The 25031-nt window shown below is 37.9% G+C and overlaps 1 protein-coding gene across 1 annotated transcript in view; it reads right to left on the bottom strand.

Annotated features, from left to right (window-relative positions):
• The window catches only part of Dync2h1 (dynein, cytoplasmic 2, heavy chain 1), a 174419-nt gene extending 156462 nt beyond the window's left edge, over positions 1 to 17957 (bottom strand). Inside the window, exons 1-13 of the mRNA XM_013009687.1 lie at positions 17752 to 17957; positions 14444 to 14614; positions 13905 to 14040; positions 12880 to 12998; positions 11485 to 11629; positions 9799 to 10031; positions 7996 to 8130; positions 7796 to 7909; positions 7573 to 7684; positions 7165 to 7289; positions 5068 to 5243; positions 2279 to 2474; positions 1140 to 1235 (exon numbers count right to left, since the gene is read on the bottom strand). Of these exons, the coding sequence (XP_012865141.1) occupies positions 1140 to 1235; positions 2279 to 2474; positions 5068 to 5243; positions 7165 to 7289; positions 7573 to 7684; positions 7796 to 7909; positions 7996 to 8130; positions 9799 to 10031; positions 11485 to 11629; positions 12880 to 12998; positions 13905 to 14040; positions 14444 to 14614; positions 17752 to 17946 (1953 nt within the window). The 5' untranslated portion in view covers positions 17947 to 17957. The remainder of the gene's footprint in view (positions 1 to 1139; positions 1236 to 2278; positions 2475 to 5067; positions 5244 to 7164; positions 7290 to 7572; positions 7685 to 7795; positions 7910 to 7995; positions 8131 to 9798; positions 10032 to 11484; positions 11630 to 12879; positions 12999 to 13904; positions 14041 to 14443; positions 14615 to 17751) is intronic.
• Positions 17958 to 25031: the final 7074 nt, after the last annotated feature.

Here is a 25031-nt window from a genome sequence, read left to right as displayed (position 1 = left end):
ATCTAAGTAACATGGTTTATGCTGAACACTCTTTCCTTCTAGTATCCTGGGATTTGGGAACACGTGAAAGAGAAAATGACAAAGTGACAGCCCCCAATATAAACCTGAGTGGTGAATCTCTAATGACTTTAACTGCTGGTAAGGAAATTCAATGCCCTGTGTGGTTCCACTCCAGGAAGCTTATACTGAATTTTTTTGGGACTTCAACCCATGTACTTCTTCCTGTATTAATTTTGCTTTGTACTCATTCACTGTAGTAAATTGCTGCTGCATTCCAAGCACTGAGAACACAACTCTGCACTAAATCACACAACTCCTAGTGACTCTCAGAATGTGGAAGGGTCCTAAGGATCCTGAAAGAAACGGCAACCCACTTTCAAGTAAAAGAAGAGCTCACTCCTCTTTATGTATTTTTCCAACAAATTTATGTCTAGAAAAACTAAACCTATAAATCTCAGAAAGTCAGTAGTCACAAAGTAACATATAGTTTAAAAATTATTGAGGTTTCAGGGAGGGGGTCAGAAGGGAAAAAACTGACAGAAAATGAGGGAAGAGCTGACATTGTTCAAAAAGCGTTGTACTCATTACCTGACTTATGTTAACTGTAACCCCTCTGTATACATCACCTTTACAATAAAAATAACTGAGTTTTCCCAACTTTACATTACAGACTTTACATAAGTACAAATAATGAGAAATTAAGTCTTAAATCACAAAATTAAGACATAATATAAAAGTGCTAATAAACCCTGTATACAAAGACCTCAAACTTCAATGGAAAATAAATAGCATATAAACTGTATATTGCCTACACTATTACAATTGATCAAAACATATAGCAAAATATGTGAAATAATTGTTTAAATGTGTTACTTAGTGGGAGAACAACAAGGAAAGGAGTAACAATGCTCCACAATAAATGTACTCATTGCCTTACTCATGTAACTGTAATCCCTCTGTACAGCTTCTTTATAATAAAATAAAATTTAAAAAAATAAGTTACTAACAGTAAAGGAAGGCATTAAGGAGTAAAACAAAGTGTAAATCGGTGGCTATGTTAAGCTGAATGGTATACTGAGAAACTAAAATAATCACTTCACATGTAAAGTCTAATAATAAAGTATAAGATATCCACTTACCTTAATTATCTGTTCAAATGCTAGGGCAGATTGTAACATCATTGGCCTCTGACTCTGGATCATTTGTTGATCAATAGAGTTATAAAAATGCGCTACCTGCAAAGTACAAGTCCAATTAGCAACAACTGATAAGAACAGATTTCATCTGTAAGTTTTAGTTTTCTTCACTGTTATTATTTGAATGGGAATAGTATCTTTTCTCGATCCTAAGATTAAACAGAAATGGTTTGTCTTCTCTAAGTCAAGAATAATGAGTTAATACATATCGTCAACATATACATTGAATTCCTACAGTTTTCTAAGTGATGTATTGAGGTTCACTGAACAAAGGTGACCGAATCTAGTTCCTACAATCAAGAAGCCCAAAGACACCTAAAAAAGGAAGTTAGCAAAGCATGTTGAGTGCTAAAACAAGCAAATACACCTAAATTCTTAACTTCTGTACCTTTTAAAAAGTCCTTTTTTCAGGATACAGCACAAGGACTTATCTATTTCTTCAATCAAAACTTATTTGAGTTGTCTTTTATGTCTTCTCTTACATCCTATATCAACAAAAGCCTATTACCTATATTTTGAAAATGTAGCTTTAATCCTATCACTTACTAGCTCCCTTGATCCAACACTAACTCATACACCTCCATCTCTCAGCAACAGAGTAAAACAGTCTCTAGTCTCTCTGCTTCCAATCATAGCCTCCAATAATCTACTGAAAGCAAGCTAGGATGATGGAGTCCTCTTCTTTTTACTAACATGCATGAAAATATATCACTCCAAATTAGACTAAGGAATGACAAGAAATAAAGACTAATCCAATAGCCTAGAATTCTCTATGAACACACCCTTGCTAGGCAGATGAGGAACTCGTTAATTAGAAGGTCCTTTAAAACCCTTGCAATTAACATAAAAAAGAAAACAAACAATATTCTACTTTTTAAATGACTTTTGAATGAAAAGTAGTAACAATAAGTTCTTATCCCATTTGTAAAGCAAATTTTGCAATGTAATTCATTTACCAAACTATAATTTCACAAGTTAATGATCTATTCTAATTTTATTAGCCTAAAATATCAACAGGAAGCCCTTAGCACATACAAGTTGAAGCAATGGATTCAGAGCAGTCATGTTACATGATGACATACTTGTTTAAGAATAATTGCTTGCTTGCAGAACTTCTGTGCAATGTTTGCCACTTGCTGGATTTTGGCAGGAATAACAAAGCCAAGGGCAGAGAGCTGACGAACTTCTCGTAGAAGGATCACCAAACGGTCAGAATAATGTACTTTCAATGACCCATCATTAGGATCCAATTCCATTATTCGACTGTTAGCCTCAATGCTACAAAAAATATACAATCTTTTAAGTCTCATATTATCATTGTTTTGACTGGTGAAAAACTTAATTTTTGTGAGTTTTCTATAAATGTTAGTATTAAAACAAAAATAATTATGACTTAAATTATGGTCTTTTTTCACAAATCACAACCCAGATTTTAGAAAGAAACTGCAATACTCAAATCACATTGTTACATCAATATTTCAACCAAGTAGTTTTAAAGACAAAAATCAATCTCTTACTGTCAGCTAAGACTCAAAATCCACATATCCACCAAAAAGGAAACGTTTTGATTCATTTTCTAAAGGTATCCAAGAATTTCCAGTCTACTTGAGTTTTTATACTATTATTAACAGATCAATGATTTTGTAAAATAGAAATGAGGCTACATATCTGGCTCAGTGATGAAGTGTTTACCCTGCCCATGAAAGGCCAATCTTTTCTAAAACAATCTAAAGTGTAGAAGAAGAGAAATACTCAAATGTTTCATTCTGCTACATTTGCTCTATATTAAGGATATTCAAATCTGCTGTATTATAAAAATGTCAGTCTTAATTTAGCTAAGGTATTATGTTTTCATCACACACACACACACACCCTTTTAGGATGTTTCAGACAATGCTCATTCCTAAAATGATTTTCATAGTTAAGAAAATCTTCAGTTCTTCAAGGTAGCCTACTGAAAAGCAAAGAAGATATATACCTGACCTCCTTCAATGGTACACACAACAGAACACAATACCAAATGCAAACCTGAAATGGGTTATAAAAGATCAGATAGGCTGGATGCTGGTGGCTCACACCTGTAATCCTGGTTGCTACTCAGGAGGCTGAGAGCTGAGGACCAAAGTTCAAAGGCAATCCCAGGCAAGAAAGTCCACAAGACATTTATCTCCAATTAACCACCAAAAAGCTCCAAATGGAGCTGTGGGGCTCAAATAGCATAGGCCAACCAGCACAGGAAACAAAAAAGAAAAAAATCAGTCTAAGCTTTTCTGTCTGTATACTATGCCTGCCATGAAACTATAATGGTGAGTTTTTTAAATTTTTTAATTTTTTATTATTATCTTTAAGTAGTTGTACAAAGACGTTCGCATTCTACAAAACAGTATATGAATACAAGGTGTCTGACAACGTTGTCTAATAGTCTTTTTATACTTTTTTTTTTTTTGGTTGGTTGTGGGGCTTGAACTCTGGGCCTGGGTACTATGCTTGAGTTCTTCAGCTTAAGGTGAATGCTCTACCATTTGAGCCATAGTGCCACTTCCAGTTTTCTGGTGATTAACTGGAGATAAGAGTCTCATGGACTTTCCTGCCCAGGCTGGCTTTGAACCATGATCCTCAGATCTCAACCTCCTGAACTACCTTCAAAACTACCTTCAAAATTCAGAACTACCTTCAAAATCAGTTTGCATATAACTTTCAAAAATGTGTTCAAAACCACCCTAATGACTCAGGACACGGTTTTATGCACTCACTAGAATGAAGCAAGTTTAACAGTCTTCTCTACAGCAGATTACAGTCCCCTGGTGTGCTACCACACAGAATTCATCACCAACAACCACGGTGCTAAAGTGTGCAAATGTTTCAAAATTTGTTGGATAGAGCACTTTTAATTATTTTGGCCTGGAGCATCTCTCCTTTTTTAGGCTCAGAGTTGGAAGGGAAAGAACCATTATGTATCAGACCTTTAGGTTCCTCGATTCTTCTAGAAAAAAAAAAAGTATTCCTTCAATTTAAGAAACATTACTTTTATCCCAATCATCCTTTATACCAGTATAGAGAATAAAGACAGACTTCATATATAGAAGTTAATATTTAAAAGTTTCTTTTTAAAAGATATAGTTGGGCATGCTGGTATATATACATGTGGTCCCAGTTACTCGGCAGGAGAATCAAGAAATAAAGGCCAACCTTAGCAACAGAGGAAGGCCCTGTGTCTTAGAAAAACAAGAAGCTGGAAGAAAAAAACAAGGGGCTAGAAATGTAGCTCAACTTGAACTGTATGTTCAAGGCCCAAGCTTAAAACAAAAATAAATGAAACTTAAGTTTAAAATTATAGACAATACGCTGGAGAAGAAAGTTGACCCTAGATACAAAGCAGCTGTATTTGGTTCTAGAAAACATTTTATGAATAATATTAACCAATCAATATATAAAACTCAATAAATACTAACTTAAGTCTTACTACTTTGAGCCTCATGAAAAAAATAGTCTGTCTCAAGAAGTTTAAAATTACTGTAATTTGCATGTACAATACTAACGTAAAATAATAAGCATCTAATGTAAATATAGAGAAAATATGTAAATACTAATTCCAGGAAACCTAGAGAGAAAACCTCATTCTCAAATGAGAATCTGCAACTTCAGGGAATAGATGTTAAAAATCAAGGCAAAACAGTGGTCAATCTAACCATAACATCAAGGTTTCCAAACTTAACTACATATTAGTTATAACCCAACTAACTTGTTTTCAAACAAAAAAGACAAAGGAGAGGGATTAAGTTTGGAGAAAGAAGAAAGATCATTAGTTCTACCTTGTCATTTGAATTAATGGTATACGGTTTTGTTTTACAGTTAGTTTACTTATACTCACCACAAACCAGATCTGGAGTCAGATAAACCTGACTGAATATCCCTGGACCAATCATCAAATTGTTCTTGCTCGTATAGTTTAAACTGGTCTAAGAGATCTTCAGCACTTCGATGGAAAGATCGAAATCCTGACAGGTCAGACAAAAGAGCCTCAGCAATCTTCATAGCATCATCTACCTTTAAAAGTCAAATTATAGGGAGTAGTTGGGGAGGTGGGAAGGAAGGGATGGTAAGGGAAAAACAAAGGAGGAGACATCAATGCTCAATAGGAAATGTACTCATGACCTTAACTCATGTAACTAACCCCTCTATATGGTATTTTTACAATAAAAAATGTATAAAAAAGAATAAAGAGGTTAATAAAGTCAAATTATAATAATGTACATTATTGGAATTCAAACAAAATTAGCACCCTCTTCTGATCTTTCATTCAGAAATTATTTTCCCCTCATCTTTAAATAATAAAACAAAGTTTTCCAGAGAACATGACATCAGCCCTTGCTTTAGTCATGACTTGTATTACTTCAAAACAGCAGCTCACAAGAAGGCAGTCCAGACAGGCACAATTTTAAGGGTAAAATAAAACAAGGACAGGTCTCAAAATACTTGTACCCACTGATATTCAGAGAAAACTCCAAACTTCAGCAATACTCCTACACAAGTTCCATAGTAATACTGCCCTGAGTTAATGCTCTGGTTAATACAGCAAACCATGAGGCAAATCTGAATGTCAAGAGAGAAAAATACTGTTCTTCCATAATTACACAAAGAACACTGACAAACTGGAGTGCTAAGTGTCAAAATGCTAGATTTTATAATATTCTCTTGCCCTTAATCACAGATCAAATTAATATTTACTGCATATGTCAAATACAAAAGACAATAGACATGGTAAGAATAGTAAGGTCTTATGAGTCTTAAGTAACTTTAATAATTTTTTGGTTGGTCATGGGACTTGAACTCTGGGCCTGGGCATTGTCCCTGAGCTCTTCAGTTCAAGGTGAGCACTCTACCACTTGAGCCACCTTGAACTGGCTTTGAACCGTGATCCTCAGATCTCAGCCTCCTGAGTAGCTAGGACTACAGATGAGAGCCACTGGCACCCAGCTAATAATATTAAGAGGTGTTTTTGTAAGACTTGAACTCAGGGTCTGGGTGGGCTCTGTCCCTGAGTTCTTTTGCTCAAGACTAGCATAGTACCCTACTACTTTGAGCCACAGCATCACTTCTGGTTTTCTGGTGGTTAACTGGAGATAAGAGTCTCATGGACTTTCCTACGTGGGCTGACTTTGAACCATGATCCTCAGAGCTCAGTCTTCTGAGTAACAAGGATTACAGGAATGAGCCGCCACTGACGACCAGGAATATTAAAGTTTTTTGTTGTCAGGAACAAGCGGTTGCTAGTGTGGTGCTCTACTACTTGGGCTGTGCCTCCAGCCCAGCTTTTGCCAGTTGTTTTTGAGATAGTGTCTCATTTTCTGCATCAGCACTTTCTTGGACCACAATCAACCTATTTTAGGCTTTTTTTGCTGGAATCACAGATGTATAACCACATCCAGTTTCCCTCCATAAAGACAGAGTCTCAGACTTTTCAGCTAGAACTGGCCTGGGACTGCAAACTTCCCATTCGCAGCCCTGGCATAACAGATGCTTTCCACTGCACCCAGCTGTGTACTGAGATGAGATATCATGAACTTTTCTGCCCAGTCTGGCCTTGAACCATGATTCTCAAATTCTCAGTTTCTTAAACAGCTAAGATTAGAGGGATGAGCCAACAGTGCCCAGATCCTAAAATAATAGTCATTTCAACTGCATTGTTAATGCAGTGCAAAGGATGCTTATTTAAGAAAGTGTAAATGCACTTGCATTGAACAAGTATAACTGAAATGATAAATGAGTTGTCAATTTTGTCTATGTGAACAATCATTAGACTGTGCTATTCACACTTTCTCAGACTAATACATTTCACATGAAATTAGTTGGAGATATGAAGGAAAGCAGAATGTTTTCACTATAATTGTAGAGATTCTACTATACATGTCTCAATTTGCTATATTTTAAACAATTAGTTTTGTTCAGCTTAAATTAAAACAAGTACCTTCAATTCCAACTGACGAACCCAAACGATATTATTCACAACTTCTGAAAGATTTCTGCCAGAAAGTGGTCCAGATGCATCACCAGGGATTCCTCGGCACCGAGTTTCAAAGTCTAGTCGAAAATCTATGCAATTAAATCAAATAGATGATTACATAGAGGTAGCAAGTTTCCTGAACACCTCCCATGTAACGAGCACTACATGAAAACTTGTGTCTAAAAAAAAGTTGGCCCTTACCGTCGACTTTGTACCAACTCAGAAAGAGAAGGAAAATAACCAGTCATTTTATAACTATCTCCAGGATGACGATGTCAGAATATATGTTAACACTAAAGGATATGCAACAAATAGAAAAACCAACTTATAAAATATTTTTCAAGCAAACACTAGAATATCTGGTAAACTTACCTTTAACTGAGTCCACAAGTCTTGCCAGTAAAGTTTCTCTTTCCAACATTAACTCTTTGCTTATAGTTGGACGCTTCACCAACTCTTTGTATTTTAAAAATGCTTGAAGAAGCTAACATAAAATAAAATATGTCATCATGATAGACTAGGTCAGTATTTTAGGGGTAAAAATATCCTTAGTAGGTTAAAGAAATAATAAGAGTAAAATATTTCAATATTTTACCTGCTGTGGACTATCTTGAATTTCTGAAATGTAAATTTTTAATTTTCCTGCTATTTTTTGTTCTGCAGGGGCAATGATTTTTTCATATTGAGATACTGCAGCTTTCCATAAAGGCTAAACAAATTAACAATATTATTAGATTTTAATATTTTTAAAACTATTTTTAAAATTATAAGGAAACAAACACATATATTCTTAACCTCAGTATATGGATTATATTGCACAGGATTCAGACCAGTAAAAGGTTCAAATACTCGAGACAGGCACATGACTTTCTCTTCACTGGTCGGCAAAAAATAGAGAAGCTTCTCATGAATTGTTCTAACAGCCAAGACCTAAAACATAAAACATTAAAATAAGGAAATTTATCTAAATCAAATATTGGTACAAATGGGTCTAATGAAAATTTAACAGATTCTCCAAAATGAATCAAATTGAAGCATAACCCTGAGAATTAAGGTGACCTCAAAGGCATAACTGGGTCATCACACTAACATTAGCCAGGGTGCTCAAGTCTAGACAAAATATAAAAGATGAAGATATTTTTAAGAGTGTTTAAGATTCATTTAAGTAAAAGTATAGATATTTCCATGAATATTGTAATGACTTCTGATTTTCATTATTCTTCATTATTTATAACTTACAAATATCTGAAAACAAACATAATTGTATTTTGAACTGAAAATTTCTATTAACAACCAAATAGTACTCAAAAATGTTAAATAAAAACACTATAATCTTCCATTTCAGTTAGAAATATTTGTATAAACTTGTTCATTGCAAGAACATCACCAATTCTGTCTACGTAAAAGGTTTCAAAAGTAGTTTTAACTAGCCGGGCACCGGTGGCTCAACACCTGTATTCCTAGCTACTCAGGAGGCTGAGATATCTGAGGATCATGGTTCAAAGCCAGGCCGACACTAAAGTCTGTGAGACTCTTATCTCCAATAAACCACTCAGAAAACCAGAAGTGGCGCTGTGGCTTAAGTGGTAGAGTGCTTGCCTTGAGCTGAAGAACTGAGGGACAGTGCCCAGGCCCAGAGTTTAAGCCCCACTACCAACAACAAAAAGAAAGTAGTTTTAACTAAGTAACAGCATTTCCCCAACTACATTGCTGCTGTCATTTTCCACCAAAAAAAGAATCAAGTTTCTTGGAAATGTAGATGATTCCAAGAATAATATAGAAAATGCATGAGATCAGCTGAGCTGTGCAACTCCTAAAAGGGTGGAGGCTAAATTGTTAAAATAACAGGGGCAACTGCAAGGGACACTCACTGCCCAACTATGGAATAATGTAAGAATAAGGACAATGTTCTAATTCATGATAATACCAAAAATATTTTATTGCTACTATGGAACTATGGCACGAATCTATGGTTTTACTCATTGTTCAAAAAATTGTAAGTAGAAAGAAGTTGTATATTCTGCCATTTCTATGCAAACTGTATTTCAGGAAACTAAAAACAATGGATGAGCAAGATTCTGCTACATTTTCCTAAATCATCACTACAAAAATGCAGAAAGAGGAAGTGGCACTGTGGCTCAAGTGGTAGAACACTAGCCTTGAGCTGAAGAGTGCAGGGACAGTGCCCAGATCCAGAGTTCAAGCCCCACAACCGACAAAAAAAAAAAAATGCAGAAAGAATGACAGAATTAGAAAAATCATTATTTTACAACCCTTCAAGATTATCAACAACTGCTAAAAACAATTAAGATTTGACAACATCATAACAGTTTTATCCAGATGCTGGTAACTCAAACCTGTAATCTTTACTACTCAAGAGGCTAAAAATCTTAAAGACCAAAGTTCAAAGTCATCCCAAGCAATTAACTACCAAAAACCAGGAAGTGGAGCAGTGGCAGAACACCACCTTAAGCAAAAAAAGTTCAATGAGATCATGAGATTCTGAGTTCAAGCCCCAGTTCCAGGGAAGAAACATACATTCACAAATAACTGAAGACTACTTCCACTTAAAAGATAGATACATAATCCAATTTATACCTCTTCAAGACGTCTGCCAAGTTTGTCCAGTGTTTCAGGGTAGTATTTGTCACTTTTCCATGGATGAGGAACATAGCGCTGCCACACCTGCCCTGTCAGATGATTACAGACTACCACCCACTGTTCACAAATTGAAATGCCAGCTTTCAGATTTTCTTTCACAACATAATAAGGATCCTCCCACAGGTTCAAAGTTCCCAGCTTTTTCTGAACAAACCTTCCAAATGAACCACCTAATTGAACATAAGGCAAAGATTGAAACTGAAATAAATAACTTATGCATAATTATAAAATATGGTGATAAGATTAAAACATACAAATTAACAAGCTAGCAAATTATGAAGTAGCACATTACTCTTAGACCACCACTGTCAATAATGTGTCTTGTTAAAAGTACATATATTATTTTGTATATTTTCATCTTTTAATATAGTGTAGAAATACGTATGTTATCAAGGCTGTTAAGGTTACTTAATTGGAGTAGCATTATGTAAATAATTTGCAACTGCTCATTTCTATTCATGTTACAGTGCTCCAATAAATATCATTGTATATATACCTTTAAATACTTATTTGATATTGCTTAGGAAAATAGAAATGGTATTTTCCAGGTCAAAATGTAACAGTAGGGGCTGGGAAAGTGGCTCAGTGGTAGAGTGCTTGCCTCACATGCATGAGGCCCTGGATTCTATTCCTCAGTAACACATAAACAGAAAAAGCCAGAAATGGCGCTGTGGCTCAAGTGGGAAAGCACTAGCCTTGAGCTGGAGCTGAAGGACATCACCCAGGCCCAGAATTCAAGCCCCACGACCGACAAAAAAAAAAAAAGTTACAGTAATAGGTGCCACAGGTGCCAGACACAATGACTCACATATATAATCCTACATACATGGGTAGTGGTGATCAGGAGGCTCAAGGTTTGAGGCCAGACCTGGTAAAAAGTTATCGAGACCAAAGATGAGCTAACAAGCCTGGTATGATCACACTTATGATCTCAGCTACAAAGTAGATCATAATAGGTAAAAAAAACTTCAGTCAAGCCCAATCCTTGCAAAAAACATGAGAACCAACCAGAAAACTAAAACACAAAAAGGCTTAGGTATAGTGCTGAACTATTAGACACCAAATTCAAATCCCACTACCACATACAGATAGATAGATACACATACACACACACATAAACCAATATAATTTAAAACATTTTTCAGTTTGAACATATATATTAATGCATAAATATTAATATATATAAATTGAGTTTGACTCAAAGAAGTTGACATATGCCATATAAATGAATCAACTATATACAAGTATCTACGTAATTAATTCTATATAATTTGTGCTAAGAATTACTTTAAACAGCAATTGTTAAATTACATTGGGAGCATCTTTTTTGGGGGGGGGTCTGGTCGTGGGGCCTGAACTCTGGGGCTGGGCACTGTCCCTCAGCTCTTCAGCTCAAGGCTAGCACTCTACCACTTGAGCCAGAGCGCCACTTCCGGCTTTTTTCTTTTTGCTAATGTGGTGCTGAGGAATTGAACCCAGGGCCTCAGGCATGCAAGGCAAACGCTCTACCACTGAGCCAACTTCCCAGCCCTCATTGGGAGCATCTTAAGAATGTCTAGAAGTAAAAGAAAACATGATAAATCAGACTTGCAGGGTTCTAAAAGTTAATTTCTTTCCCAGTACCTATGATATCCAAAAGATGTAGCATCCGCGACTCAGGATAATGGTCATGTTCTGTTTGTCTCCACACATCGTCCACAACATCCCGAGTAGTCTCCACTAAGTCAACAGCTTCCAGTAAAGACAGGCTATCCAAGTTATAAAATTCCTAAAATCAGAGTGCATTATTTATCATAATTATGTCCATACCTCATGTAACATAGCCAAAATGTCTCAAACTAACCACAGTCTGGTGGCTCACACTTATACTCTTAGTTACTCAGGAGGCTGAGATCTAAGGATCATGACTCAAATCTAGCCCAGACAGGAAAGCAAAAAAAAAACAACCAATGGAGCTGCAGCTCAAGTGGTAGAGCCCTAGCCTTACACAAAAAAGCTCAGGCAAATTGCCCAGGCTGAGTTCGCACCCCAGGACCAATACTAAAAAAAACAAAGCCTCTAAAACTTTTTAGCTGCTGTAATTCTATTATTAGTCATATTTTTCTCTTTCTACTGATTTTGTTACATAAAAGTCTTCCAAAAGCATAAATTTCAATAAAGTCAAAAATAATGATTATGAAAGCCTATTTACACATTTAGGTAATTTTTTCTTAACTTGGATGTCTTTATTTTCCCACTTTCCCTAAGTGCATAAACACAGTAGGCATTGTAGTTTACCTGTCTTCATTCATTGCTGCACTGTGCTGCATGATGTTGTGGTTAAGAGTAATATAATCAGAGTGCAAAATTTATTATGCCATATTTCTTCACTATTATTACCACAAAAAGTTTATTTTGTGGCAGTATTGGGGCTCGAACCCAGGGCCTCACACTCTCACTTATTTTTCTTTCTAGAACTCTTTCTGGCTAGTACTCTACCAATTGAGCCATGCAAAAAAAGTTTACCATTATTTCAAACATATCATTAAAATGATAATGGTGAAATAACAGTGGAAACAAGTAGAAAATGGCTACATATTCAAAAAGAATAGATATGTTACAAGCACATTTAAAGAATCACTTCTTAAGCTCTATGCATATACATTGGAACAACATACAGGCATAAAACAGACTTCATATTTCATATTACTTCAGCAATGTTCATTTGTGTAAAGTAAGCCTTCATTCAGAAAACCGTATTACCTCTACATAGATAAGGTTTTTGTTTTTCACTAAGTATCTGCAAAAAACACACCTTTGATTTGAGAAAAAAATATTCTAGGCCAAAATTTAACTTTCTTTGATGTTTTATATTCATAAGTTTTATTCACTTTAAATACATGACTTAAACTTTACTATATATGAAGTATACATTTTGTTCACCATCAAGTTGATTTTAAAACAGAGAAAAATGCAGTGAAAACTGAATAAAGTGCATTCACAAGAAGCTTGCTACATAACCACATATGAATCACATACCCTTGCAACAGTTTCAAACAATTCTTTAAAATATGTGGCTCTTTCTTTACTAATATGTTTACTACCACGATGAGCTTGTTCTATCCAGAACTGGAATTCATCACTTGGAGTAAGAATGCCTGTAAACGTGAAGAGAAAAAACAATCAATGGAAAACAGGGAGCCAGAAAATTAGGTGTTGCATTTGCTAACTCTGGTTGTATTTACATTCATGCATATTCCATATTCTTGAAGATGTACTAAACATGAATCTTAAAATCTCTATCAACAGTAAGGTCTTAACTGAAATTCGCAAAAACATTGGTAGCCCCAAATTTAGACTTCACATTGCACCTGTTGAGTTTGTTGCTCAGTATAACTGTTATCTACTCTGGTAAACATTCTGAATTTGTTCTCTGTAAGCTTGCTAATGTCAATATATTCATGTTTTGTTCTTTGTTCAGTGACATGTAGTAAGCTTTTTGTTGCCTCCATTGTTAGGATGACCCCCAAAGCACAGCGCTAAATGTGACCTAGTCCTAAACACAAGGTTCTCCTTGTTAACTGATCAATTATAAACATATACACATATATTTGTATTATATCTGATATAGATCATATATATTTATATATATAAGTGTCTTTAAACATAAATTGAAACAAAAGGCATATATTCATCAATTGGCTAAATATGACCAGAGGCTCAAAGTAACTTTCTCCAGCATTTCTCCTGGAAGAAGTCATCCATTGTTTTCTAATTCAGTGTTCACAATGACTTTTTAAGATGTAATTAATGCAAATGATGATTTCCTAGTTTCATTATTATAGTTAAAAAATAAATTTCTCTTCTCCAAATACATATACATCTATTTTAAAAAGTTTTATCCTGAAACTAGTTTCAAAATAATGAGAAGAAATCTGTGAACTGTATTAATTTATTGATGTACTAATGTAATAATTTTGTATGTCTTTTATGTTACTGGTATTTATTATAAAACTATTTTGGCAAGCAATTTGGAAACATAAAACATTGCACATGCTACATACCTCGTATGTCATCTTCCTTAAGTTTCAATTTTGACAAGTTAGTGTCTGATCTTCGTAGAACTACACCCAATCCAGCTTCCAGTTCACTCAAAAGATTCTGAAGTTTTGGATCAAAGTTTCTGCTCCACTCTTGATCCTATACAAGAGGACAAGAATGACTACTGATCAAAAAGATCACCAGCAAAACTGGCTGCCTAAAACACTGCCTAAAGAACCAAGTCCACAAACCCATTTTCACCAAAAGCTTCGCACTAACTACACTTCGTAAGAGGGATGAAGAGTCTTCTGAACAGTGACAAGTTTATAAAGGTAATTACTAATGGACATTGTAAGAGCTGATGTCAATTATGTTTCACACCTTTCCCAATTTGTGTTATTTGTCAACAAAGCTTACTTTAAAATTAAAACTGGAGAAAAAAATTTTGGCCTTACGTTTGATATGCCAAGCACCACAAAAAAAATGAGACAGTAAATTAAATACTAAATATTTATGTATTTATATACCATCCGCACAAGCAACTAGATAAAACTTTACTCACCTTTAACAACATTGGTACAAACACCTGCCGTACTGCTTGGTAAAGGGAATTAATAGGAGATTCCAACATGGATGAAACAAGAATGTTATTATGCAGATTTTCATCTGTAATTACTTCAGGTCGAAGCTTGAAGAACACCAGCACTTTATCTTTTGTGTCACCAAAATCAATCTAAGTTGGTAAATAAATGATTTGTAATTTAATCATCATAAAATTTATTGTTTGAAATGAATCATGCTCTAAAACGTTATATCACTGTAATACTTGCTGAAAAAAATGTTAACTTTAAAAGTAAATATATTAAAAACCAGTCTATCTCTGCTTAATACATGAGTTTATAATGTATTCCTACCTACATGTGGTTATATCATAGAGCTGTTTTGATAAGTGATTTATGAGAATAAAATATTATACATTGTTGACATATACTGCTAATTATTCCACTCCAGCCAGATTCATTCACATTACAAATCAAAACTGAGTAATACAGGTCCACAGTGATGAGCAGTGTACTTGTCTACTACCCCAGAAAGTCTGGAACAGAGATGTTAATTCTCCTATTTAGAAAAAAAGAGTATTTTAGAAGTTGATATTTTTAAAGAAGGTTTTGGGGAGGGGGGGTTGTTGTTGTTGTTTTTGCTAGTCATGAGGCCAAGACTCTGGGCCTGGGTGCTGTCCTTCAGTTCTTCAGCTCAAGGCTAGCCACAGCACCACTTCCAGCTTTTTCTGCTTATGTGGTGCTAAGGAATCCAACCCAGAGCCTCATGCATGCAAGGCAAGCACTCTACCACTGAGCCACCTTCTCAGCCCAAGAAAGTTATTTTTAAATTATAAATATACATGTATTGAAAACTGCCAATAGTTTCCCCGAAAATTATCTTTACCTAAGTTTTTTCCTTTAAGAAAACATTTTGTTTGTTTTTGTTGGTTGTGGGGCTTGAATTCTGGGCCTCGGTGCTATCTCTTAGCTCTTCAGCTTAAGGCAAGTGCTCTACCATTGAGCCACAGCCCCACTTCCAGTTTTCTGGTGGTTAACTGGAGATAAGTGTCTCATGGACTTTCCTTGCCCAGGCTGGCTTTGAACCGTGGATCCACAGATCTCAGCCTCCTGGGTAGCTAGTATTACAAGTGTCAGCCACCAGCACCTGGCTAACATTTTAAATGTTTGAACATCAAAATTTTTAGTTCAATTGTCACAGTCAATTATTTAAATTTGGAACAAAGCCAAGTATGGTGTTCCAAGCCTTTAATTCCAGCACTGTGGAGGGTGAGATAGGAGAGCATCATGAGTTCAAGTCCAGCTTGAACTGCATATCAAGACCCTATCTCAAAAAACTAAAATTAAGAAAATCAAAAAGATAAAACTGGAACCAGGTGAACTCAATTGAAATTCATTTAAGCAATCTTAACATGTCAATTCATATGCCAGGAGCTAGAGTCTCACACTTGTAATCCTACTTAGGGGGCTCATTGTTCAAGGTCAACACAGACAGGAAAGGTCATGAGACTCATCTCCAGTTAACCACTGGAAGTGCACTGTGACTCAAAGTGGGAGATCACTAGCCTTGAAAGAAAAAGCTCAGGGACAACACCCAGTCCCCACATTCAAGTCACACGACCACAAAAAAAAATTTTTTTTTTTTGGTCCGGTCATGGGGCCTGAACTCTGGGCCTGGGCGCTGTCCCTCATCTCTTCAGCTCAAGGCTAGCGCTCTACCACTTGAGCCACAGCACTACTTCTGGCTTTTTTTTTTCTTTTTGCTTATGTGGTGCTGAGGAATTGAACCCAGGGCCTCATGCTTGCAAGGCAAGCGCTGTACCACTGAGCCACCTTCCCAGCCCCCACAAAAAAAATTTTTAAAGCTCACAGTAAACAGATTATTAGCCACAAAGTATACTGTCTTTCTAAAGAAGTTTTTACAGTATTGCACATTTTCAAGTTATTGTCACTTTGCTGTCTATGAACTTATTACTGCTGAATATAAAGACCCCTTTGAAGGTGAGCAAGATGGATGTCACTTGGCTTTCATCCTAATGACAACAACTTTTAGCTAGTGGACAGGAACTGACACTTGACTCTTATTTCATGGCATATAAAGGTAATATGAAATTCAAATTATCAGTGTCCATAAAGTCTTATCACAACATAGCCTTACATGCTCATTTATGTAGTGTTATATAGATTTTATACTACCATGGCAAAGCTATAGTTGTAGCAAAGTCTTTACCTCCGGGCAAAGCCTGAGATATTGTAATGATCATAACAGGAAAGTGCACTGACTACTGTCTGACACTGCCAGACCTACAGATGAATGCCAACACCAAACTAGCCGTTACAGCTGTCTACAATCTGCCAGGGCTCATCTATGAGTGAGCCTGTCAAGGTCTTGTGCTTTGAATTTTACATTTGCAACACTTGGTTGTAAATGCATTTATCTTGTAAACAATCCTGTTGGCTGAGAGGACAGATCAACAAATACACCACAGGTGGTTCCCTGAGAAACTAATGCAAACTTTGTGATGAATCTATCAAGTTATTTTGCAAAGACTGGAGGAAGTCCTTGGGCAATCTTACCTTCAGGCAGTAGTAAAACTGAGTGCATAACACGAAAGATACACCAGAATTCTCCTCAAGTGGGAAAAGACGAGGGCGGGAGGGGGGAATAATTAAAATAAACGTTTTCTTTCTAGAACCTATCTGTAATCTTTAAAAACTTAGAAAACGGGGGGGGGGAGGGAGACACGCCCCCACAGTTCCAAGTATTCACAAGTCCCAGCTACAGTGGCAGAAAGCTCTTTGGACCCAGGAGTTGGGGGCTAGCCTGGAGAACATGGGGAGGAAAATAAAACGGGAAAACACTTCTGCAGAGTCGTTTCTTTCCCCAAGTGAGGGGCAAAAGGCCAAAGCGGGCGGGATGATATAGTTCCCAGGGGCCCGAGAGGGCTGGGAGCGCGGGGGGCTCTCGGGGCCCGAGAGGGCTGGGAGCGCGGGGGGCTCTCGGGGCCGGAGCGGGCTGGGAGCGCGGGGGGCTCTCTGGGTCCGAACAGGCGGGAGCGCGGGGGGCTCTCGGGGCCCGAGAGGGCTGGGAGCGCGGGGGGCTCTCGGGGCCGGAGCGGGCTGGGAGCGCGGGGGGCTCTCTGGGTCCGAACAGGCTGGGAGCGCGGGGGGCTCTCGGGGCCCGAGCGGGCTGGGAGCGGGCTGGGAGCGCGGGGGGCCCTCGGGGCCCGAGCGGGCTGGGCGGGGTTGGACGCGCGGGGCAGCCGCTCAGCCCCGCGCCTAGGCCTGGGGTCCCGGTCAGGCAACCTACCGTGTTGGAAAAGGAGAGTCCGGCGTCGGACCGCTGCACCTTGAGCAGCATCTGGTTCCCGTCGTCCAAGAAGTTGTTGATTTCCACACAGTGGTACACCAGCGGCTGCTCGCACAGCTCCGACATCAGTCCGAAGTAATTCTGAGTAGTGGTGAAGACGAAGAGCTTCCGAATGTCCCGGCCCCCGCCCGCCATGGCTCTGGAGATGGAGAGGAGATTCGGAGGGCGGGGAGCCGGGAAGGAACCAGAAACCGGTCCTGAGGTGGACGCGGGGACGTGCAGACCTCAAACTCCGGGAGGCCTGCAGGACCGCGGAGCTCCGCGGGGCCACAGGCGGTCGCTATGGCGACAGGCGCCTCCGGCTGCGCGCAGCGGACTTAAACGGCTCAGACACGTGCGCGCACGCACGCACGCACGCCCGGGGAGCGCGCACGCAAGGACGCCTGCAGAGCCCTGGCTGGCCTTGTGCGGTGCGGTGGTGGATTGTAGTAGGTTGAAGCCAGTTTGGACTGAAGAATCGTGTTGTTAGTCTTCCTTTCGAGTCCTTATAACGCGTGGCCAGAGGACGTAGGTCTGGCCTTCCGGCGCAGCTGGGCGGGGCCTGGGCCTGACGTACCTTTGTCAGCATCGAGGACCACGGACGGACGGACCTACGAGCTGTCCCGCACCGCACCTTAGTGCCCGAGGTCTGTCTCACTTATTAAAGAATTGTTTACCAACTCTATGATTTTTTTCTAACGATCGCTGCCGTGACAGAGCTGAATTTCTTGAAAGGCCTGTGTAGTAATGTGTGTTAGTTTAGTCACAAGCACAGCGAGTTAGAACATAAGATAAGCGCCGACCCGGCATCACCCTCCTTGGACAGTCATTCTCGTAATCGCGGTTCGAGAGCGCTGTCCCTTGAGACATCCGTTCACCTTCGAAGCCAAACGGCTTTATCCTGTTTCTTTACTCAGAACCTGGGAATGCCTTCTACCCAAAACTCTGAGGCTGAATAAACTTGGCTCCAACAAGAACATTCTTCGGAGCAAGGAAATATTTTTCCCGTGAGTGCAAGAACACCTGAATGTTTTCACTGCTACATTAAAATTCTAAAAGTTCAGTCACCTAAATGCGAGCTTACCAGCTAACGGTCCTTAGAGGTCAGGAAACGCCAGTGCTGCGTGGCCAAGTTCTCTGGTTAGCATCTCAGGCTTAAATCGAGATACTGGAAAGCCCGCATTCCCCCGCCAGAGCTTGGTACCCTCTCCCACACTATTGCCACTGAAGCAGAATTAATTCCCTTCCATTTGGAAGGATGAGTCGTTAATTCTATGCTGTTATCTGATGAGGTCAGTCGGGCCGGATGGATGATCTCCTTTTTCTATTAACTCAGAGTAACTGATTAATACACTAAGCATGGGAGTGACAAGTTCCTCCCACAAAATTATACCACTTGTATAAAGCAGGTAGTAGGAACTCAGGGTCCATCTCAGACTTCTGTCTACCATAGCCACTACTGCTGTGTACCTTGCTAAGCCCAGTGAATGAGACACATAGTGTCTATTAAATTTTTTTTACCAAGCTTTGACTTGGTAAATATGAAAATGTCTCTAGTTCCTCCAGAAACCCACTGTTGTAGATGATCTCTTACCTATATTCATTGTTTGAAGGTGACTAGAAGAAAAAATTTCTTTTGCTCATGTTTGATAAATGTTGAGCAATTTAAAGATGTAATGTTGGTCATAATGTATTTCCCACATAACTATAATTTCATTCAATTAATTCAGAGTAACTTAATTTGTGTGTGGGGGGGTCCAGTTGGGGGCCTGAACTCTGGGCCTGGGTGCTGTCCCTCAGTTCTTCAGCTCAAGGCTAGCACTCTACCACTTGAGCCACAGCGCCACTTCCGGCTTTTTTCTTTTTGCTTATGTGGTGCTGAGGAATCGAACCCAGGGCCTCAGGCATGCAAAGCAAGCGCTCTACCACTGAGCCACCTTCCCAGCCCCCAGAGTAACTTAATTTAAAAAAAAAAAATACCAGTCAATTTGACTGGACTAAAGGATATCCAGATAGCTGGAAAAACATTCTTTCTGAGTATTTCAGACTGAGTAAGATGATAGCCTTCATGGATGATATCTTGGGCTGGCCAGGGTATCAACAGAACCACTGAGGGTCCAGATTGAACAAAATAGGCAAAGCAGAACAAATTCGTTCTCAATCTGAAACCTGTCTTTTGCTTTCCAGGCTCTTGGAACTTTGAACCCTAGCTGTGTCTCCTCCCTGCCCAAGTTCTCAAATTTCCAGTCTCATACTGAGAATTATACTATTGGTTCTCCTGATGCTCAAAGTTGCAGACTCAGGCATTATCATGGTTTTTCTGTTCCTCCAGCTTTGCAGATGACAGATTGTGGGGCTGCCTGACCCCTATAATTGTGTGAGCTACAGTAGTTCTCAATTTTAAAGTCTCATATCTGGATGTGTGCTATTCTGTTTCTCTGGGGAACTCTGACTGATACTGTCTCGTGTCAAGATAATAATCAATTGTTAATGTTCTTCGCCCTGCCTACCCTCAAACTGCCTCTGCCTCCCAATTTCCCTACTTCTTGAGCTATGACTATAGTTAACGTTAAGAGTTTTCTTGAGTAGTCTTTATTTTTTATTTTTGACAATACATCTTGTTACCATTGATGGGAAAAAAAATCAGGCACTGGCTCTTTCATTCATGTTTTGTTGGCCAAGGAAGTGAAATGGTTCACATCTAACTGCAAAAGGACAGGTAACTTAATAGCTTGTATACAAAATGAGAGCTACAGAATATTTGAGAACAATCCTACCTTCTAATGTCTTTCAAATTAAGAAAAAAATGATTGAACAAGGAAAAAAAACTATATTCATCCTGCCACAGGAACTAGTAATATTCCAGAAGGCTGCTCTAATGGTAGAGAACGAGGCCCCCAACTAACCCTTTCTGAGTAGTGTGACCAAGGAAGAAAATTTTGCTTTCTTAAACAATTGAGTTTTTGGCTGCTTTATTGCTATTAACTGCTAGCACTTGCAATTCATCCACAGGGTCCACCTATCCCAGTGTCTAGTATTGAGGCTACTTCACTGACTTATGTGTTGATATTATGTAATGCTGTTTAAATGGTTTGTTCAACTATATATAGATACATACATGCATACATACATGTATATGTATATATATATATATATATATCTTCTATTTTATCTACATTGCCTCTTCAAAAACCTACTATTAGGGTCATTTTCCTCTATGATTATGCTAATTATACTTTTTATTATTTTAATAATTCTTTTAGATGCTTTAATGCTGCTTTCTTTACAATGTGTATTACCTAGCTTATCTTTTCTTTGCAGGAAACAGTTTTGCTTTGACTTACAGCTGAATGTCCTTAATGTCTTTTTAAAAATACATACCATCCATATAAAGTGTTGGAGCTTTTTTTACACCATGGCAACTATTAATAAAAAAAAAAAGTTCACATAAGAGGTTATTTTGAGGCTTCATTCTATTTCCATTTTTATCTATAGAAAATGATTGTTGAATAATATGCAATTAAATCAGAGCTTTCTGCCTCAGAGCCTAACATCTTTTTTTGGATAAATTCTATGATAAAATAACTCACTGACATCACAGCCTGTTGCTGTGAAAATAGAACATCAAAACTTGTCAGTGTCAACTTACTCAGCAGGGTAGCTCAGGATAAATTTAAAGTTTCAAAGCCTATTTTTCAAGCATTGGCTTGACACCTTTAATTTCTAAGAATATCTAATCCAGTGTGAAATTCGTGAGTTTACATCCTTAAGGACAATACTCAGTGAGTCTATTGAGGTAAAGTAATTCCTACCATGTATTTAGTGATCACATCAGGAACAAGGCTGCCCAGCCCTTGGAGACACATTCTGAGGAACTTTCATTAGAAAAAGAAAAGATCTAAGATCAGGTTCAACTCCTCACACCTCAGTAATTTATAAACAATGAAGAGAATTTATCTGAGATTCCTGATGGGGAAACTCTGAGAGGAAAATGGTTTTCTTATGATTATGGTTGTCTTATGTTAACATTAACAGATATTAAATAATTTAATATTTTAATCAGAATATTAAAGTCTTATTTAATCCAGCAAATAGTTTAACATAATTCTCTTAAAATGGAGTCTTTCTGATGTATTTGATTTTAGATTCATATTCTAAATTTCATATTCTAGTTCTTTTCTGTAAATAATTCTCAATATTTAGTTCCTTCCACATACATATGTCCTCCTGTCAGCCTGGTGGATTTTTTTATGCTAACTGAAACAATTGAGGTATGCAAAGTGACCGACCACCATTCACCTGATCCTTGCTCATAGATTATGTAAAATGCTATTTGAGTCTAGACACCAGTAGCTCACACCTGTAATCCTAGCTACTCAGGAGGTTGAGATCTGAGGATCAAGGTTTAGAGTTAACCCAGGCAGGAAAGTCTATGAGATTCTTCTCTCCAATTAGCCACCAGAAAACCAGAAGTGGAGTTGTGGCTCAAAGTGGTAGAGTGCTAGACTTGAGCAAATAAAACTCAGGGACAGTGCCCAGGCTCTATGTTCAAACCCCACAATCAACAAAAACAACAACAACAACAAAAACAACACCTATTTGAGTTTCTACCGTCTACCTCTTCCTTTGAGTCACATACTCAAAGGAAGCATGTGACTCATACTCCTAGTGTATGGTTCCTAGTATCTACGTGGTAATCAATTTGCATGCATTTTTTTCCTGGTAAGTTCTTCTTGTTAGCCTATTTCATAGAATAAAATGATCAAATTTTCAGAGTGAATATCTAAACTCTTCAAGCCAGATGTGGTACTGAACTCTTGAGGTCCCAGAACTTAGGAGGCTGAGGCAGGAGGACTGTGAATTTGAGGTCAGCTTGTGCTCTCTTTAAAAAGAGTAACCCTATGTGTGCTAAGAAAGAGAAGAGCCAGAAAAAGAACTTTCTGTCAAGCAAGGAATAACTTACCACATGACTATAGCCATTGGTGCAGGAAAATAGATTCACATCTTGAGCTACAGAAAGAAATTGGTACTTGGAAGTGGCGCTGTGACTCAAGTAGTAGAGTACTAGCCTTGAGCTGAAGAGCTCAGGGACAGTGCCCAGGCCCAGAGTTCAAGCCCACCCAGAGTTCAAGACCAACAAAGAAAAGAAAGAGAGAGAAAGAAAGAAATCGGTACTTGTGCTGGAGCAAAGGTAACAATGCAAGTTATGGAAGTGAGACAAGAAAAATGCATCAACTGATAGTTCTCATATTATACAGATGAAGTTCACAGGTAACAGCTTTCAGTAGACTATGTGACATCCTCTAAAATATGTAGGTTGATTCAGATAAGGCAAAAAAAAAAAAAGACAGAGCCCATATGCAACCTCTGTATATCTACAACAGATGAAAGTCTCCCACACAAAAGGACAGTTCTGAAAGAATTATTTCAGTATCTGAAAACCCCTCTGGGTGGCCTATTAAAACATTCCAAAGCACTCTATTTTGATCTCCATCATGCAGATAAAAGGTAATGTATTCTTTACCATAGTTCTTTCTTACTACCATGGCAATCATTAAAGTATAAGTCAAGATGAGGTTTCCAATCAGCCTTGCTCCATGAATAACTTTATGAATAGTTCTGGTAAATACATTCTAGTTGATAGCCAACCAAAACCAAAAAGGAACACTTTTTTAATATGTGCTATGGTTTGAATGTGTGACCCAAATTCATGTTGGAAATATAATCCCAACCCATAGTGATAGGAGGTAGAGCTTCAAAAGAAATGGTTAGGTCATCAAGGCAAACTGATTAGTATCACTATCACTGCAGTGGGTTAGTTATTGCCAAGAGTGGGCTTGTTTAAAAACAAAAGTGAGCGCAGATGTCAGCTACATGTCTATAATCCCAGGGGAGACAGAAGGATTGAGGTTTGAGGCCAGCCTTGGCAAAGAAATCAGATCTTGTCTAAATAATGAGCTGGGCATGACGATGCACAATTGCTGTTCCAACTAATCAAAACGCAAAGGTAGGAGGATCCAAGCCCTCTTAGCTTTCTCTGTCGCTATCTGAAAAATAACTGAAGTAAAAAAAGATGTAAAGATCTAGGGCCAAATAATGTTGTTTCCCACAAATCCTTTAATATCTGCATTATTTGTTTTTCTGGCAAGTGGGGGAGGGGCGGGGAATTCTCATTTAAAAGTATTAAGGAAAAAAAAACTATGTATAGAACATACCTTAAGGGACTATTTTTGGACACCCCAATACAGCTATAACCTTTAAAATACCCTTTCCATAATTTTGTTCTATAATTTACAAAAGCCAAAAGATGTGTGACCAAAATGCCAGTCCTATGTGTCAGCCCTTAGCGTACTTCCCTATTCAATATAAGCATTATGTCTAGTCATTACAGATAGCTATTTTCTAGTTGTGAAGGTTTTTACGTGCCTTATTACAATGAAAGGGTAAGATAGAAGATAAAATTACTAATATTACTGAATGTTTCTTTAGATCTGGAAATGGGGTGCAGGGTGGGGGGGCATAGCACAGGTGTTCTGCAATAGTGTGTTTCTTTTTAATGAAAATGAAATGATGTGTTATCTACATCTTAGTAAGAATTCTGACAAGTATCTATACCACCACTTCAATCATAGAATAGTCTGTTATCCAAAAAGCCCCTGAACTTCCTTGCAGTCTGCCCCTGAAACTTAACCTTTGTACCAGTCCCAAGTGTCATGGATATGCTTTCATTATAGATAAGTTTTACATGTTCTAGAATTATTTCTAATATCGAGCTAGTGTTAAGAATCCCAGTTGCACAACATCATGGTAGTGTTTAAAATGTTTGAATAGAAACTTAAATAAGAATCATACTGAAAATGATCAAGGCCGGGGTTATAGATCAATGAGAAAGTGCTTGACTGGTATTCATACAGCTCTGGATTTGATCCTTGTTTCTATAAGGAAAATTATTAATATACTTTTCAAATCCCTTCTAAATTCTTTCTCTCTTCTCTCTGTAGCAATTTGTTGCAGAATCAGAGTCATTTGTCCTATAGATTGATATACTATATTTTGTGTATTTAACATATTCCTGTCCTCTACTTTCTGTAGATAGCTCTATTAAGACTTGATATGATTGTCTACTTTTAGGGCCTCCTGAATTTTTAATTAGGTTGATTTTTGTTTGTTTCAACAGAGTTTACTTAGGCAAAATAGTTAATTCATTGGCTCAACTGAAAATTCCAGGGGATAGCATGAAT

Source organism: Dipodomys ordii, unplaced genomic scaffold (genome assembly GCF_000151885.1).
Source record: "Dipodomys ordii isolate 6190 unplaced genomic scaffold, Dord_2.0 Scaffold10, whole genome shotgun sequence".
NCBI lineage: Eukaryota > Metazoa > Chordata > Mammalia > Rodentia > Heteromyidae > Dipodomys > Dipodomys ordii.
Note: the sequence above shows the minus strand (reverse complement) of the source record. Positions and strands in the feature narration are given on the sequence as shown.